The sequence below is a fragment of the Carettochelys insculpta genome, chromosome 2 (assembly GCF_033958435.1).
Source record: "Carettochelys insculpta isolate YL-2023 chromosome 2, ASM3395843v1, whole genome shotgun sequence".
NCBI classification, from domain to species: domain Eukaryota; kingdom Metazoa; phylum Chordata; order Testudines; family Carettochelyidae; genus Carettochelys; species Carettochelys insculpta.
This window is the reverse complement of record NC_134138.1, coordinates 580709-595391: the sequence shown is the minus strand read 5'-3', so window position 1 is coordinate 595391 and position 14683 is coordinate 580709. Positions and strand designations below refer to the sequence as shown.

The following is a 14683-nucleotide window of genomic DNA, read 5'->3' as shown; positions in this document are numbered from 1 at the left end:
GCTCACCTAGCAACAGGGACCCATTACAATCCCACCTACCCACATCATCTCCCAGCCACAGTACCAGGGAATTCACAGAGCACTGACTAAACCAGTTTGTTTTCCTACCTAAAGCAATCTTCTATTTCTGTCCCATTCTAGACTGAATCCTCCAATCCAACAGCACTGACTTGTGGTAGGATTTTTCTCCATTGTGGCTGGATGATGACTGATTTATGAGTAGTATTTAGTGGGGGGGGGCGGGCGGGTGGGACTGGCCTCCTGCTGCTGAGGTTGGCTTGCAGTGTGCATGCCCCAGTGTGTCTCCTGGCCTATACTAGATAGGAATGGAGAGCGTGGCTATCTGCAGCAGGCAATGGGAGATACATGCTGGGTTGCAGGGCATTTAAACACTTGAGAGTCAGGGTTCTTCAAACCTGTGTGTATGTGCATGTATTGTGTGTACATGAGCTCAGATTCTTAGGTCAGCAGTGCCCAGCATGATCTCTGCATGTCTTTTTTTCATTTCATTTTCATTAAAAGAGTCTTTCTTGTTTTTCCTTTTTGATGCCTCACACCAGGGGTAGGCTCAGAAAGCTCTGTGCACTATTCATGCTTTTACTCCCTATGATTGAGTACAGTTGGTGCCTCTTCAGTCAGGGTAACAGTCAAGTTCCGGACCAGTGCTCATTCTACACAACACATTTCAGTGCTTCACCACTCTCCTGGTGAAATAGTTTTTCCCTAATATCCAACATACACGTCCCCATCTGTAACTTCAGACCATGACTCTTTGTTTTGCCATCTGTCACTACAAGAACAGCTTCTCTCCATTCTCTTTAGTGCCCCCCTTCAGGAAGTTCATAGAATCATAGACTTCTAGGGCTCGAAGGGACCTCGGGAAGTCATCTAGTCCAGCCCACTGCCCACAGCAGGATCAACCCCAACTAAATCATCCCAGCCAGGACCATGTCAAGCAGGGACTTAAAAAACTCTAGCGATTGAGATTCTGCCACCTCTCTTGATAATGCAGTCCAGTGCTTCACCACCCTCCTGATGAAGTAGATTTTCCTGATATCCAACCTACTTCTCTCCCTGTGTAACTTCAGACCATTGCTCCTTGTTCCGCCGTCTGTCACCACTGTGAACAGCCTCTCTCTGTCCTCTTTAGAGCTCCCCTTCAGGAAGTTGAAGGCTGCTATCAAATCACCCCTTAGTCTTCTCTTCCACAAACTAAATAAGCCCAAATCCCTCAGCTTCTCCTCATAGATCATGTGCTCTAGCCTGTTAAACGTTTTCATTGCCCTCCACTGAACCCACTCCAGTGCGTCCCCATCCTTTCTATACTGGAGGGCGCAGAACTGGATGCAATACTCTAGATGTGGCCCCACCAGTGCCAAGTAGAGGAGAATAATACCTTTGCTAGATCTGCTGGAAATGCTTCTCCTAATGCATCCCAGTATGCCATTTGCCTTCTTTTCTACAAGGGCATATTGTTGACTCATATCCAGCCTCTCATCCACCACAATCCCCAGTTCCTTATCTGCCCCAGCCAGTAACAGTGATTGGGATTCTTGCCTCCCAAGTGCAGGACTCTACACTTGTCCTTGTTGAACCTCATCAGATTTCTTTTGGCTCAACTCCGATTTGTCTAGGTTCCTCTGTATGCTATCCCAACCCTCCAATGGGTCTGCCTGACCCCCTAGCTTAGTGTCATCTGCAATTTTGCTGAGAGTACAATCCATCCACTCATTCGGGTCATTAATAAAGATGTTGAACAATACTGGCCCTAGAACTGATCCTTGGGGTATGCCACTTGAAACCAACCAAACATTGAGCCATTGACCACTACCTCCATCAAGCCAGCTTTTTATCCACCTTACTGTCCGTGTGTACAATCCACACTTCCTTAACTTATGGGCAAGCATATTGTGGGAAACTGCATCAAAAGCTTTGCTAAGGTCAAGGTATATCACATCCATTGACTTCCCCATGTCCACAAAGCCTGTTACCTCATCATAGAAGCTAATCAGATTGGTTAGGCAGGACTTGCCCTTGGTGGATCCAAGCTGACTACTCTTGATCACTTTCACCTTTTCCAAGTGCTGCAAAATGGATTACTTGAGGATCCCCTCCATGATTTTTCCAGGAACTGAAGTAAGGCTGACTGGTCTGTAGTTCCGTGGCTTGTCCCTCTTTCCTTTTTTAAAGTTAGACACTACATTTGCCTTTTCCCACTTATCTGGGATCTCTCCTGATCTCCACAAGTTTTCAAAGATAATGGCCAAAGGCTCTGCAATAACATCTGCCAATTCCCTCAGTACCCTGGGATGCATTCAATCCAGACCCAGGGATCTGTGTATATCTAGCTTGTCTAAATAGCCCTTAACCTGTTCTTTCCGCACCGAGGGCTTCCCAGCTCCTTCCCATACTGTATTGCCTAATGCAGTAGTCTTGAAGCTGACCTTGTCCATGAAGACAGAGGCCAAAAAAGCATTGAGTACTTCAGCTTTTCCTACATCATCTGTCACAACAGAGGCTGGGGACACCGTTCCCATCTACCCTGGCTAATAGCCATTGAGGGACTAACCTCCATGAATTTATCTAGTTCATTTTTGAACCCCATTAGAGTCTTGGCACTCACAACCTCTTCTGGCAAGGAGTCCCACAGGCCTACTGTGCACTGAGGGAAGAAAAAACTTCTTTTATTAGTTTTAAACCAGCTACCCATTCATTTCGCTTGGTGATCCCTAGTTCTTTTGTTATGGGACAAAGTAGATAACTTTTCCTTATTCACTTTTCCCAAACCAGTCATGATTAAGAACATAAGAACATAAGAATGGCCATACTGGGTCAGACCAAAGGTCCATCCAGCCCAGCATCCCATCTGCCGACGGTGGCCAATGCCAGGTGCCCCAGAGAAGGAGAACAGACGACAATGATCAAGTGATTTATCTCCTGCCCTTGTTATGAAGGCTAGGGCACCATACTTTATCCCTGGCTAATAGCCATTTATGGACCTAACCTGCAAAAATTTATCAAGCTCTTTTTTAAACCCTAATAGAGTCCTGGCCTTCACAGCCTCCTCGGGCAAGGAGTTCCACAGGTTGACTGTGCGCTGTGTGAAGAAAAATTTCCTTTTATTAGTTTTGAACCTACTACCCATCAATTTCATTTGGTGTCCCCTAGTTCTTGTATTATGGGAAAAGGTAAATAATTTTTCTATATTCACTTTCTCCACACCATTCATGATTTTATATACCTCTATCATATCGCCCCTCAATCGCCTTTTTTCCAAACTGAAAAGTCCCAGTCTCTCTAGCCTCTCCCCATATGGGACCCTTTCCAAGCCCCTAATCATCTTAGTCGCCCTTTTCTGAACCTTTTCTAATGCCAATATATCTTTTTTGAGGTGAGGAGACCACATCTGCACGCAGTACTCGAGATGTGGGCGTACCATAGTTTTATATAGGGGAAGTATGATATCTTTTGTCTTATTATCGATCCCTTTTTTAATAATTCCTAACATCCTATTTGCCTTACTAACTGCCGCTGCACACTGCGTGGATGTCTTCAGAGAACTATCCACTATAACTCCAAGATCCCTTTCCTGATCTGTCGTAGCTAAATTTGACCCCATCATGTAGTACGTGTAATTTGGGTTATTTTTTCCAACATGCATTACCTTACACTTACCCACATTAAATTTCATTTGCCATTTGCCATTTTATAGACCTCTATCATATCCACCCTCAGTCTCATTTTTTCTGAGCTGAAAATTATAGTTTGTCTTTGTTGAACCTAGTTTGTATTTGTTGTATGACTTTCTTTTGAATTTCAGGTCACTTGGCTTAACCAGGATGGTCTCTTTCATACTTCCTGTCTTTCCTGTGCATTGAGAGTTTTCTTTTGTACCCTTAATAATGTCTACCAGCTTTCCTGAATTCTTTTTCCAAGACTGCTCCCCACAGGATCTTACTTACCAATTGTCTACGTTTGCTAAGGTCTGCCTTCTTGCACTCCATTGTTCTTACTCTGCTGTTTTCCCTTCTGCCATTCCTTGGCAGTGTGAATTCTGTTGTACCATGATCTTTTTCACCCAAGCTGCCTTCCACCAAATTCTTAACTAGCACCTCTCTGTTGGTTAGAATCAAATCTACAACAGCCTCGCCTCTAGTAGCTTCTTCATCTGCAATCATAAAAAGGTACCTCCAAAGTATTCCAAGAATTTGGTGGATAATCTGTGCTCTGCTGTATTATTTTCCCACTACCTGTCTGGGTAGCTGAAGTTCCCAGCACTACAAAGTTCTGTGCTTTAGATTATTTTTGTTAGTTGTTCCAAACTAAGAATTTTAAGTCTTGAGAATCTTCCTCAAGTAAGGAATGGAAATTGCATCCTCATTTAAAACCATGTGCAACAGATCCCTGATTACAGAGTACATGCGACTACATTTTACAGTCATAGGGACATTATAACTAGAAAGTACTGTGCTTGTATGGGAGAAGCACTAGGCATAACCCAAGAGACCCTGCACCAAAGTAACATGGGGACATATCTCTCTAAGCTAGCTGGTTCTGTCCTATGGGTAGAATTTTGACTGCACTGATTTGTAAGCCCAGTATAGTGATGGTGACACCTGCTGTTCTCCCAACCCCTTCTGCCCTTGGCTGTGACAGAAAGGATCATAGCAGCAGTTAGAAGAGTAAAATGGCTTTTCTCTGGCATACAATTAATTTGTTTTAGTTTGGCTGGAGGGTGGGAATGAGTCTGGGAGACCACAGAGCATAGGTAGCATTGAGGTTTCAGAAAAAAAAAGTAATGCCTGTTCAAGACAAAATAAAAAATTTAGCATCTTTAATGGAACAGAAATTCAAAAACATTTCATTTCAGGAGACCCAAACTGAGATTTTTTTTTTTCAGTTTATGAGCTGCTCTCCTGAAAGGCTCTTAGAGAGACACCGTGGGTAGGATATACTTTTATTGGACCAGGTTGTGTTGGTGAAAAAGAAACAAGGAGCCAAACTTACACACTGCTCTTCTTCATGTACGCAGCGTGTCACAGCTAAATGCAACATGGGACAGACGTTTCATGTAAGGAGGTAGCGTGTGTTTTGAGGGACCATTCAAGGTGAACTGGACCATTAACACCCCTCCAGTATGAGGAGAAAAAGAATGGTGTCTGTTGGGGGCAGGGGAGGCAGTGTTAGTAGGCTGTACTAAGCCATAAGTCCAGTGAGTGTTTTATATGAGAAGCACACTGCTCTATGGGAAATATCATCTGTCTCCTACCTGATTTCTGTCTGTCTGTGCTCAGTTCCCCAGGAGCAGGATGGGCCAACAGAAGAGGAGGAGCTGTTAGAAACACACGACTCCTCAACACCAACCACATCAGCACTTGAAGAAATGGCTTTGTACAGCAGCAAGCGCAAACTCCGACACAGCCGTCGCAGTCTGGAGGCTGCTGTCCCTACATAGAAGGCCTGATGCAGTGGGGCAATAGGACAGCCCCACACAGGACTCTACAACTTCTTGGGACTCCACAGACAGCATTGGACTGGATCCCACCACTGCCACCTTGAGACTGGCTGGGAACTGCAGATCCCAGGAGGAATTGTGGTTTACTAACTTCCTTTAGGCTGTGAACCTCCTTTTTCACTACCCACAGTGCACTGGGGCATGTGCTGAACCAAACAGAACAGTGCTGGACTTAGAGATGTCTGACAGAGTTGGGGAGGGCAGGGCAGTCAGCAGCAGCAATTTTAGTCTGTAAATAGTGTGGGTGTGTATGTGCACCTGGGTGGAGGGTGATGCTGCACCTGTTATTCCCTCCACTTGAGTGTTTCAGTGGCTAATACGGGGCTTTGTTCTGATGCGACTTATCAGGGAGGCCAGCCCCTGTCTCCCTTTTAAATTCCACTGATTGGTCAAAAAACAGCTTCCCGCTCTCCCTTCCCCCTTTCCCCGCAGCACAATACCCCATGTCCATGCAGAGGTGGTAATCTGTGATCTCTCTAGAATACCTTAGTACAATTCCACTTCACCACCATGCCAACAGTAATCTGGTGTTGTGTGACATTGTTTCTCTGGGAATAGCACTGCTGCCCAGCTGCACATGTAATTCATGTAGCACAGGTTGTGATTATTCTAGGCAAACACACTACATGGGGGCATGTGGGGAACGGGTGCTGCCTGTCCTGTTTGAGAGTAATGTAAATGAGATGGGTGGACTAGTGGAGATAGGAATAAAGAAACTAACTGGCCATCTATAGCAAGTTTATAGCAGTGTGTGCATGAGACAGCAGAGAACAGACTAGGTGGGGATTAGAATGTGGTGAAACAGCAGTAGGTGGTACAAATAAAGAGAGAGTGGAGGTAAGATTATAGAGTGGGGTGCAGGGAATAAGGTGGGATGTGGACTGGCTGGGGTCAAGCTAAGGGTGTTGGGTACAGGATGATGACAGTATATAGAGTGATGGTGATGAGCAGCGAAAAGTGGTGGCTCTCACTGTGTTGCCCATGAGCACTGACGTAAAATGTGAATTCTGAGGTGGACTGGAGGACAGACACAGAGCCCAGCTTGAGAGAGAGGCTAACGCATTGCAATAACTACAAATCCTACAGTCTCTGGCAACTTGGTGGCTTTTTAACACTTTCCCTGCAGATTAGGGCTGATGAGGTTCTTTACACATGCACCAAGGAAGTTATTACTGGCTTCCTGCCTGGAATAAGGGCTCTCTCAGCCTCAGTAGCAAGTGAATCCACGGATATGGTGTCAGCAACTAGGCGCCTAAGTCTACCAGTGAAAATACTGTTTCTCTTGGTCTAACTACCTGCTGCAAGTTAAGCAGCCCCCACCACCCCACAACCAAAGCAAGACATCTGATCTCGTCAATGGTCTGAAAGATCTTTCCACTCCCTCTAACAAATTGGTGCTCCCTTACTTGCTGATGCCACCAGCTTTAAGCCCAGAGTTTTCCCTTAATCACGCCAGTGCCAGGATGTGACTAGGAAGTGGAGGGCACTTCTGCTTGTGCATTTATTAAATGACTGAATGTGGCTTCTTTTAGTTGAGGATCTCTTCCTTTCACACCAAAATCACATGACACACATTAACAATTGGTAAGTTTCATTTTACAGGGGTTGGATGGAGGAAATCTGGTAATGTGTCAGACAACAGCCATGTCTGCTGCCATCAGCAATTTGAGTGGTTCTTTTTAAAACCTCATGTTAGCATTTGTTTTTTTTAAAGGAGCAATTTCTGGAAACAATCATGCATTGGTTTTGGTGACTAACTTGTAATTTTCCTTTCCTTTTGTGGTACCTGGGTGCCAGGCTCTGATCTCTCGTCTCTCCTGAGGGTTGCAGAGGAAAAATTAGCTCATCAAGACTGTAACTAGTGAAATTTGTACAACCAAAGAAATCTATTTTGTCGTTCAAGAAGAATTAAAGTTTACTTTACATTTTAGAGCCTGTGTCTGTCTGTAGATACTTCACCGATTTCAAGGCCAGAAGGAGCCAATGTCCCCTTTTAGTATGACCACTTCTATGAAAGGACCCAAACTAGTTCATAAAGTGTAAGTTTTTTTAGCAAAACGTATGTTTGATTTAAAAAACTGCCAGATAAGGAGCAAAAAAATGTAAATTGTTCCTGTGCTTAATCATGCTTGCTGTTAAAAATGTGTGCTGCATTTGCAGGCTGTATCTGGCTAACTTCAACTTTCAGCCATTGGATCATGTTAAAGCTGTCTCTGCCAGACAGTAGAGCTCACTATTGAAAACGTGTCCCCCATGTATAGTCTTGTAGCCCAAATCAGAGTATCTGTTAACCTCCTCTTTGTTAAATTACATAGAGTGCCTTGAAGCTACAATATGCCTGGAACATGGGGTCCCCCGCCACAGCACACCTGGAGATAAGCAGTTTGCTGGCCAATGTAACTGTCTTTTGTGCTCTCTCTCACTCACTCTCTTGCTAGAGGGCATGCTCATGGATGGGAACATTCGGCTTTCAGGCAGCACTCTTCACAGCAAAGCATCTAATGGCTGCCACAAAAGAACCCTAGCCGTGTTGTGGCCCAGATGGGTCATAGTGTGGCTCTTCCCTACCACTAATATGTACAACATGAGGCCAAGCATAACAGCTGTCCACTCACTACGCTCATATTTGCTTCAGGTGGAGCAACACCTGTTAACTTGTTCATGTGGCAATTTTGGAGGAGGCACGGGCAGTGGAAGAGGAGGTGCTGTCATTACTGTTGCTGCAGGACAGTTGCCTACTGGGTGCCAAAGAAACTATGCTCGAGGAAGAAAACTTATGCAAGCTGCACTGACTAAGCATATGGGGGCTAGTTCCATCAATGGCTATTAGCCAGGGTGGGCATGGATGGTGCCCCTAGCCCCTGCTTGCAAGAGGCTGGGAATGGGTGACAGGGAATTGATCGTGTGCTGATTCCCTGTTCTGTTCATTCCCTCTGGGGCACCTGGCATTGGCCACTGTCGGCAGACAGGACACGGGGCTTGATGGGCCCGTGGGCTGACCCGGTGCGGCTGTTCTTATGTATGGGGGAGGGGGGGGACGGGGACAAAAACCCTCAGTTTCAATGGCGTGTCCACCATATTTGCTGTGGTGCCTTTGTCCCCCCTGACTTTCACCTATAGCAAGTGCTGGAAGCATCTGGAGCCTTCACTATACAACAGCTGCCACAGCCAAACTATTGCTCTTTAGCAGTTTGCATTTGGCTCATTGGCCCCAGCATAGCACGTCTAAGGGTATCGAGGTGCACACAGTGTGACTGGTAGTGACAAATGCACGCAGCCTGGCACAGTTCAATGTACCTTTTATTAAACCTACCCGTGTGCTAAGCCCTGTTATAGATAGCGTTCAGCATGGGCGGAGGGGAGGGAGGGTGGGGAAGTGAGGTGAAAGGTGAAACCAGGATTCTGTGCCACTGCACTATGCTGACAGGCTAACAACTGTTTCAGTGATGCTAGAAGAAAGAGCACAACATGGCAGCAGTCTGCAGCAAATGAAGCAAAAAGGTAGATAAGCAAAAAAAAAAAAGGGGGGAGCGGTGCTACATTAACTCCTGAATGGCATCATAAAGAGAAAGTCAGTGACAGTGCGGGTGAAGCAGTGGCACAGTTCCTTCATACTTTTCTGCCTGGTGCTGAGGTGTCCCAGCAGAAAGGGCAGAGCCTACAAGAAAGGGACGTTGCTTACATTCTGAAAGACAAGACATGTAGCTCACAAAAGGTGAGGCTCTGTCTAGGGAAGACGTACTTAGCCTGCAAGGCAAGGGGCCTGTAGGGCGTTCCCTGTAAACTGTGCACATGCTCAGAAGCGCTTTGAATACCACCCAGCAGAGTAGCAAAGCATCCACAGCTAGGTTTTCTTGGGGGCTACTGGTGAAGCTTCACACATGCCCATTTAAAAAAAAAAATTCTGCTCATGCATAGAAATGTTTAGCTGAGCACTAGCTTGTAGTCATCCTGTTAGTGGCATTCCAGTAGGGTTTTTGACCATAACTGCAGCCTATAGCTGTGTCTACACGTGCACGCTACTTCGAAGTAGTGGCACTAACTTCGAAATAGCGCCCGTCGCGGCTACACGCGTCGGGCGCTATTTCAAAGTTAACTTCGATGTTAGGCGGCGAGACGTCGAAGTCGCTAACCTCATGAGGGGATCAGAATAGCGCCCTACTTCGACATTCAACGTCGAAGTAGGGACCGTGTAGACGATCCGCATCCCGCAACGTCGAAATTGCCGGGTCCTCCATGGCGGCCATCAGCTGGGGGGTTGAGAGATGCTCTCTCTCCAGCCCCTGCGGGGCTCTATGGTCACCGTGGGCAGCAGCCCTTAGCCCAGGGCTTCTGGCTGCTGCTGCGGCAGCTGGGGATCCATGCTGCAGGCACAGGGTCTGCAACCAGTTGTCGGCTCTGTGTATCTTGTGTTGTTTAGTGCAACTGTGTCTGGGAGGGGCCCTTTAAGGGAGCGGCTTGCTGTTGAGTCCACCCTGTGACCCTGTCTGCAGCTGTGCTTGGCACCCTTATTTCGATGTGTGCTACTTTGGTGTGTAGACGTACCCTCGCAGCGCCTATTTCGATGTGGTGCCGCGCAACGTCGAAGTTGAACATCGACGTTGCCAGCCCTGGAGGACGTGTAGACGTTATTCATCGAAATAGCCTATTTCGATGTTGCTACATCGAAATAAGCTATTTCGATGTTGGCTTCACATGTAGACGTAGCCTATATATTTAGCTAGCCACACCCTGCTATTGGCTATTTGGCATGGTCCATTATGAACCTGCAGTTTGTGGTGGTGAGCCAGCAAGTTGAACCCCAGCACTGCCCATGAGTGGGTATAAAACACAAACACTGAAATGCAATTTCACTTTAATGAGCTTCCAGTTTCCACATGCTTGTGGCCAGTTACTGCCCCCCCCTCCCCACCCCCAAATATGTCTACTGGCTGTGCTTGGCTAGCATGACCTGAATTGGAAGGAGCTTTTGGAGCAAGTCTTCAGGAGGCTGGTGACACTTGATAACAAAAAATAATTTAAAGTTTCCACTCCGCTTTGCTTGAAATTCAGTTTGTGCATACTCTGGTCCATCAGTAGCTCTGACTAATGACAGGTACCTGTAGGAGGAATGAGAGAAGCAGAAAGAGGCCTGAGTGGTGTAGCAGGGAACTGTCCCAAGGGATTATCACAGAAGACTGACAGCATACTGTCACAGTAGACCATATTATTTGTTGTTTTGTTTTGTTTTTTTTTTGGGGGGGGGGCTACATAGACTACATATGACATCAGCTTATAGCCAAACAATTCTTTTCCACCCTAGTCATCTAGGTTGTCCCGTGTGGTATGGGTGATAGCAATGCGCCTCTATAGGGCATTTACAGTTACCACTTGTGTTACTAGTGGTAGGAGGGTGCGTTTGGAACCCCTTGGTTAGCTATGCTTGCAGAAGTGCCTATCTGTTGGCCAGCTCCAGTGATACGTACATCTGAAATCAGAAAATCCATTGCATATTTGAACAGTGGAAAAAAGCATTTGGTCCAGACAACATCCCTGCAGAAGCAATCACAGCAGATAATGACACCAATCAAGCTGACATTTCATCTAGTTGGGAAAATTTGGGACACCACGGAGATTTCCACAAAACTGGAAACATGGCCACCTTATCAAGCGTCTACAGAAAAGCAATGTGGCGAACTGGCAATGCATCACATTACTGTCTGTTCCAGGACAGGTGGTCAATAAGCTGCTCTTGAAGCGCACAAAGACAGAAATTGCTAGACAGCTCAGGGAAGAACAGGCCGGCTTCTGAAGAGCGAGATCTTTGTCTAGCCAGATAGCAGCTCTGTGAGTGATAGAGACCAGGTACTTGAGTAGCAGAGAGCTACCCATGTTAAGCTGTAGCCACAATGGCAACGCAAAGTCCTGTGGTACCTTATAGATTAACAGTTATTTTGGAGCATAAGCGTTCATGGGCAAAGACCCGCTTTGTCAGCTGCATGTGGTGGCATGCCTCCATACATATCCTTCAAACAAAGCCTTCGTCAGCATTGATAGAGACACTTGGTGGAAACTGCTGCACCACCACAGCAGCCCTTCCAAAATTATTAACCTGAGCTGTTCAACATACAAAGCCTTGCTATGATCAGGTGTTCACAGTGATTGGGCGGGGGTGACAGACTCCTTCACCGTACACTCAGAAGGGTGCCTATTGTCACCTTGCCTGTTCTTGATCACAAGGGACTAAATTATGATTAGGCTGACAGCTGGCCATGAATAAGGCATTCAGTGGCCAGTTTTCAAACAGATGGGGGGGCCATTGAGTTTTGCTGTTGATGTCACTATTTGCATGAAAGAAAAGGTCGCACCACTACACAAAGCTGCCTCAATGACTGGACAGAGCATTAATAATAGAAACACCAAGACAACGAGGCTCAAGTCCAGCAACAACACCATCCTGCTGCGAGGGGAATGACCTGGAAGATATGGCGCAGTTCACCTACTTGAAGTGTGTTGGGGCAGAGACAGAAGCCCACCTAGGGATATCAATGCCAGGCTAAGGACTCAGCAGCTACATTCAAAACTCTTCTTTCAGCTGGCACTCACAAATAGCTACAAACACAAAAACTGCAGATGGGCAACACAACTATGAAGACTGCACACTTGCATGGCTGTGAGATCAAGTATACTTAAAAAGTCTTAAATTCAGACGCTCAAGGTATTCATAAACAGATGTCTGTGGTATAATCTTCATAGCAAATAGCAAGACTGTCACAAATGAGGAGTTGTTGTTTTTTTTTGAACAGCGCAGGACAAGCATAACACTCTTCAAATCAAGATAACGTGGAGATGGTGAGGCCACATGCTCAGGTTAAAAAAAAAACATCATCCACAACAGTCGGCCAAGCTCTCAAATTGAACTCACAATGACAACGTAAAAGAGGACGACCGCTGACAATGTGGAGCAGCTCTAATGAGCTTGCAGGAGAATGGGGATAATCTTGGTGGCAGCTAGAAGTTTTGTCCCAGGACAGAGTGAAGTGGAGGAGACGTGAAGATGACCTCTGCTCCACTCAGAGTACAAGGGTTTAAGTATTATTACAGTCTGTTTTACAGTGCTATGTATATGCGACATTAAAAAAAAAAGGTAGAATGACGTTACGTATGAAGCCTTTACAAATACATTTTGTAATGAACCAGTTTTGCTAGCACCTCAGCATGTGCATACGTAATTAAACTCTGTGGGGTTATTATGGGGCATTGCGGGTTCTCTACCTCAATGTTTCCTTACCAGGTGTGGGATTCTAGTCCTGCAGGAATTTGACACGGAAATACTTCATATTGGCTACGTCTACACGTGAAGCCAACATCGAAATAGCTTATAGGGCGCTATTCCGATCCCCTCATGAGGTTAGCAACTTCGACGTCTCGCCGCCTAAGTTAACTTCGAAATAGCGCCCAACGCGTGTAGCCGCGACGGGCGCTATTTTGAAGTTAGTGCCGCTACTTCGAAGTAGCATGCACGTGTAGACACAGCTATTGAGGGAAAGAAAAATGTTCTCCATACCATATCAAGAATGGGAGCATGGTGAGCTGTATTCAGGAGCACCAGTGACTCCTTTACATAAACCAGTTTTGCTTTGGGGCTACGATACTGTGCGTATCACATAGAACAGTTACTCACTTCATGCAGTAATGGTGGTTCTTCAAGATGCATGTTCCCATGAGTGTATTCCCTTTGTAGTAGTGAGTCAGGCTGCACATATGCTAATTCAGCACTTGCCATTTGCGCCACTAGGGACAGCATGCAGAGCCCCACTCATGCTCCTCAGTTGCTTCATTGAAACCCTAGCTATGCCTATTGCACCAAGTAGCGGGGAGGTAGGCAGGACTTGGAGCACCCATGCGGGGGGCGGGGACACATCTCGAAGAATGGTCATTACGGCATGAAGTGAGTAACTTCCCTTTCTTCTTCAAGTGCTGTCCCCATGGGTGCTCCACGGTAGGTGACTGTTGCGCAGTGCCTCCCTACTTGGCTGGTGGGTTTTGATTCAGTGCGCCTACTGTGCCCATAACTGCCTAATCTACTGCCATATCTTTGACAGGGGGCAGGGGAGCAAAGCCCACAGATAAGTGGAGACCATAGAAACCTAGGACATGGGTCAGAAATGAGAGAGAGCACGGGCAATAATGTCATAGTAAAAAAAAAAGGGTCAAGGAAAAACAGGGAGGCAAGGTCAAACCAATATCTTAGATGCCAAAATACAAAAGCAAGAAGTATGGGTAATAAGCAGGAACAACTGGACGTGCTAATAAACAAATACTACTATGAAATCATTGGCATCACGGAAACTTGGTGGGATAATACACATGATTGGAATGTAACAGCAGCGAAGGGTCCTGTGGCACCTTATAGACTAACAGAAAAGATTGGAATGATTGGAATGGTGATATTGAAGGGTGCAGCCTGTTTAGGAAGGATAGACCAGGAAGAAAGTGGGGAGGTGTTGCCTTATATATCAAAAATGTACACACTTGGATTGAGGTGGTGATGGACATAGGAGATGGATGCGTTGACAGTCTCTGGATTAGACTCAGAGGGGTAAGAAACAAGGGGAATGTCCTGCTAGAGTCTACTACAGGCTGCCTACCGAGGTGGACGAGGTCTTTTTTCAAACAACTAACAAAATCATCTGTGAACAGCATGTCTCTGATGAGGACTTCCTGCAACTTAGACTTAGTTTCAGCCTTGCAAGGTTAAACAGTTTCCTATCAGCTCTTGTGTGCAGCAAGATGCCCTCTGTTGAAGAGCCAAAGGCATGCTTCAGGAGGAGTGCAAAGAAGATCCCGAACAATGTCGGCGCAAGCACACATCCTTGTTTGACGCCGCTCCTGATTCTGAAAAGATCCAATAATGTGCCGTCATATTAGATGGTTCCTCTCATGTCTTCATGGAACGACTGGATCATCTTGAGTAACCATGGAGGACAGCCTGTCTTGTGGAGCAGTTTGACCAGACCATCTCTGCTGACCAAGTCAAAGGCCTTGGTCAGGTCGATGAAGGCTATGTAGCGTGGCTTCCTCTGCTCCCTGCACTTCTCCTGCAGCTGCCTTAGAGAGAAGACCATGTCAACAGTAGACCTCTCTGCGCGGAATCCGCACTGCGATTCAGGGTACACCCTCTCAGCA

At 46.2% G+C, this 14683-nt stretch overlaps 2 protein-coding genes across 23 annotated transcripts in view; one reads left to right on the top strand and one right to left on the bottom strand.

Moving 5' to 3' along the window:
• The window catches only part of SCRIB (scribble planar cell polarity protein), a 341713-nt gene extending 334268 nt beyond the window's left edge, over positions 1 to 7445 (top strand). For 20 of the 22 annotated variants that reach the window (XM_074986390.1, XM_074986386.1, XM_074986388.1 and 17 more), the window contains one exon: positions 5295 to 7445. In XM_074986390.1, coding sequence (XP_074842491.1) covers positions 5295 to 5455 — 161 coding nt within the window. In that variant the 3' untranslated portion in view covers positions 5456 to 7445. Of the gene's footprint in view, positions 1 to 141; positions 176 to 5294 lie in introns of all 22 variants that reach the window. The other 2 variants (XM_074986389.1, XM_074986385.1) reach the window with 1 other exon arrangement.
• Positions 7446 to 10439: 2994 nt separating this feature from the next.
• Positions 10440 to 14683, bottom strand: part of IQANK1 (IQ motif and ankyrin repeat containing 1) — a 216658-nt gene continuing 212414 nt past the window's right edge. The window contains exon 14 of the mRNA XM_074985540.1: positions 10440 to 10614. Within this exon, the coding sequence (XP_074841641.1) occupies positions 10440 to 10614 (175 nt within the window). The remainder of the gene's footprint in view (positions 10615 to 14683) is intronic.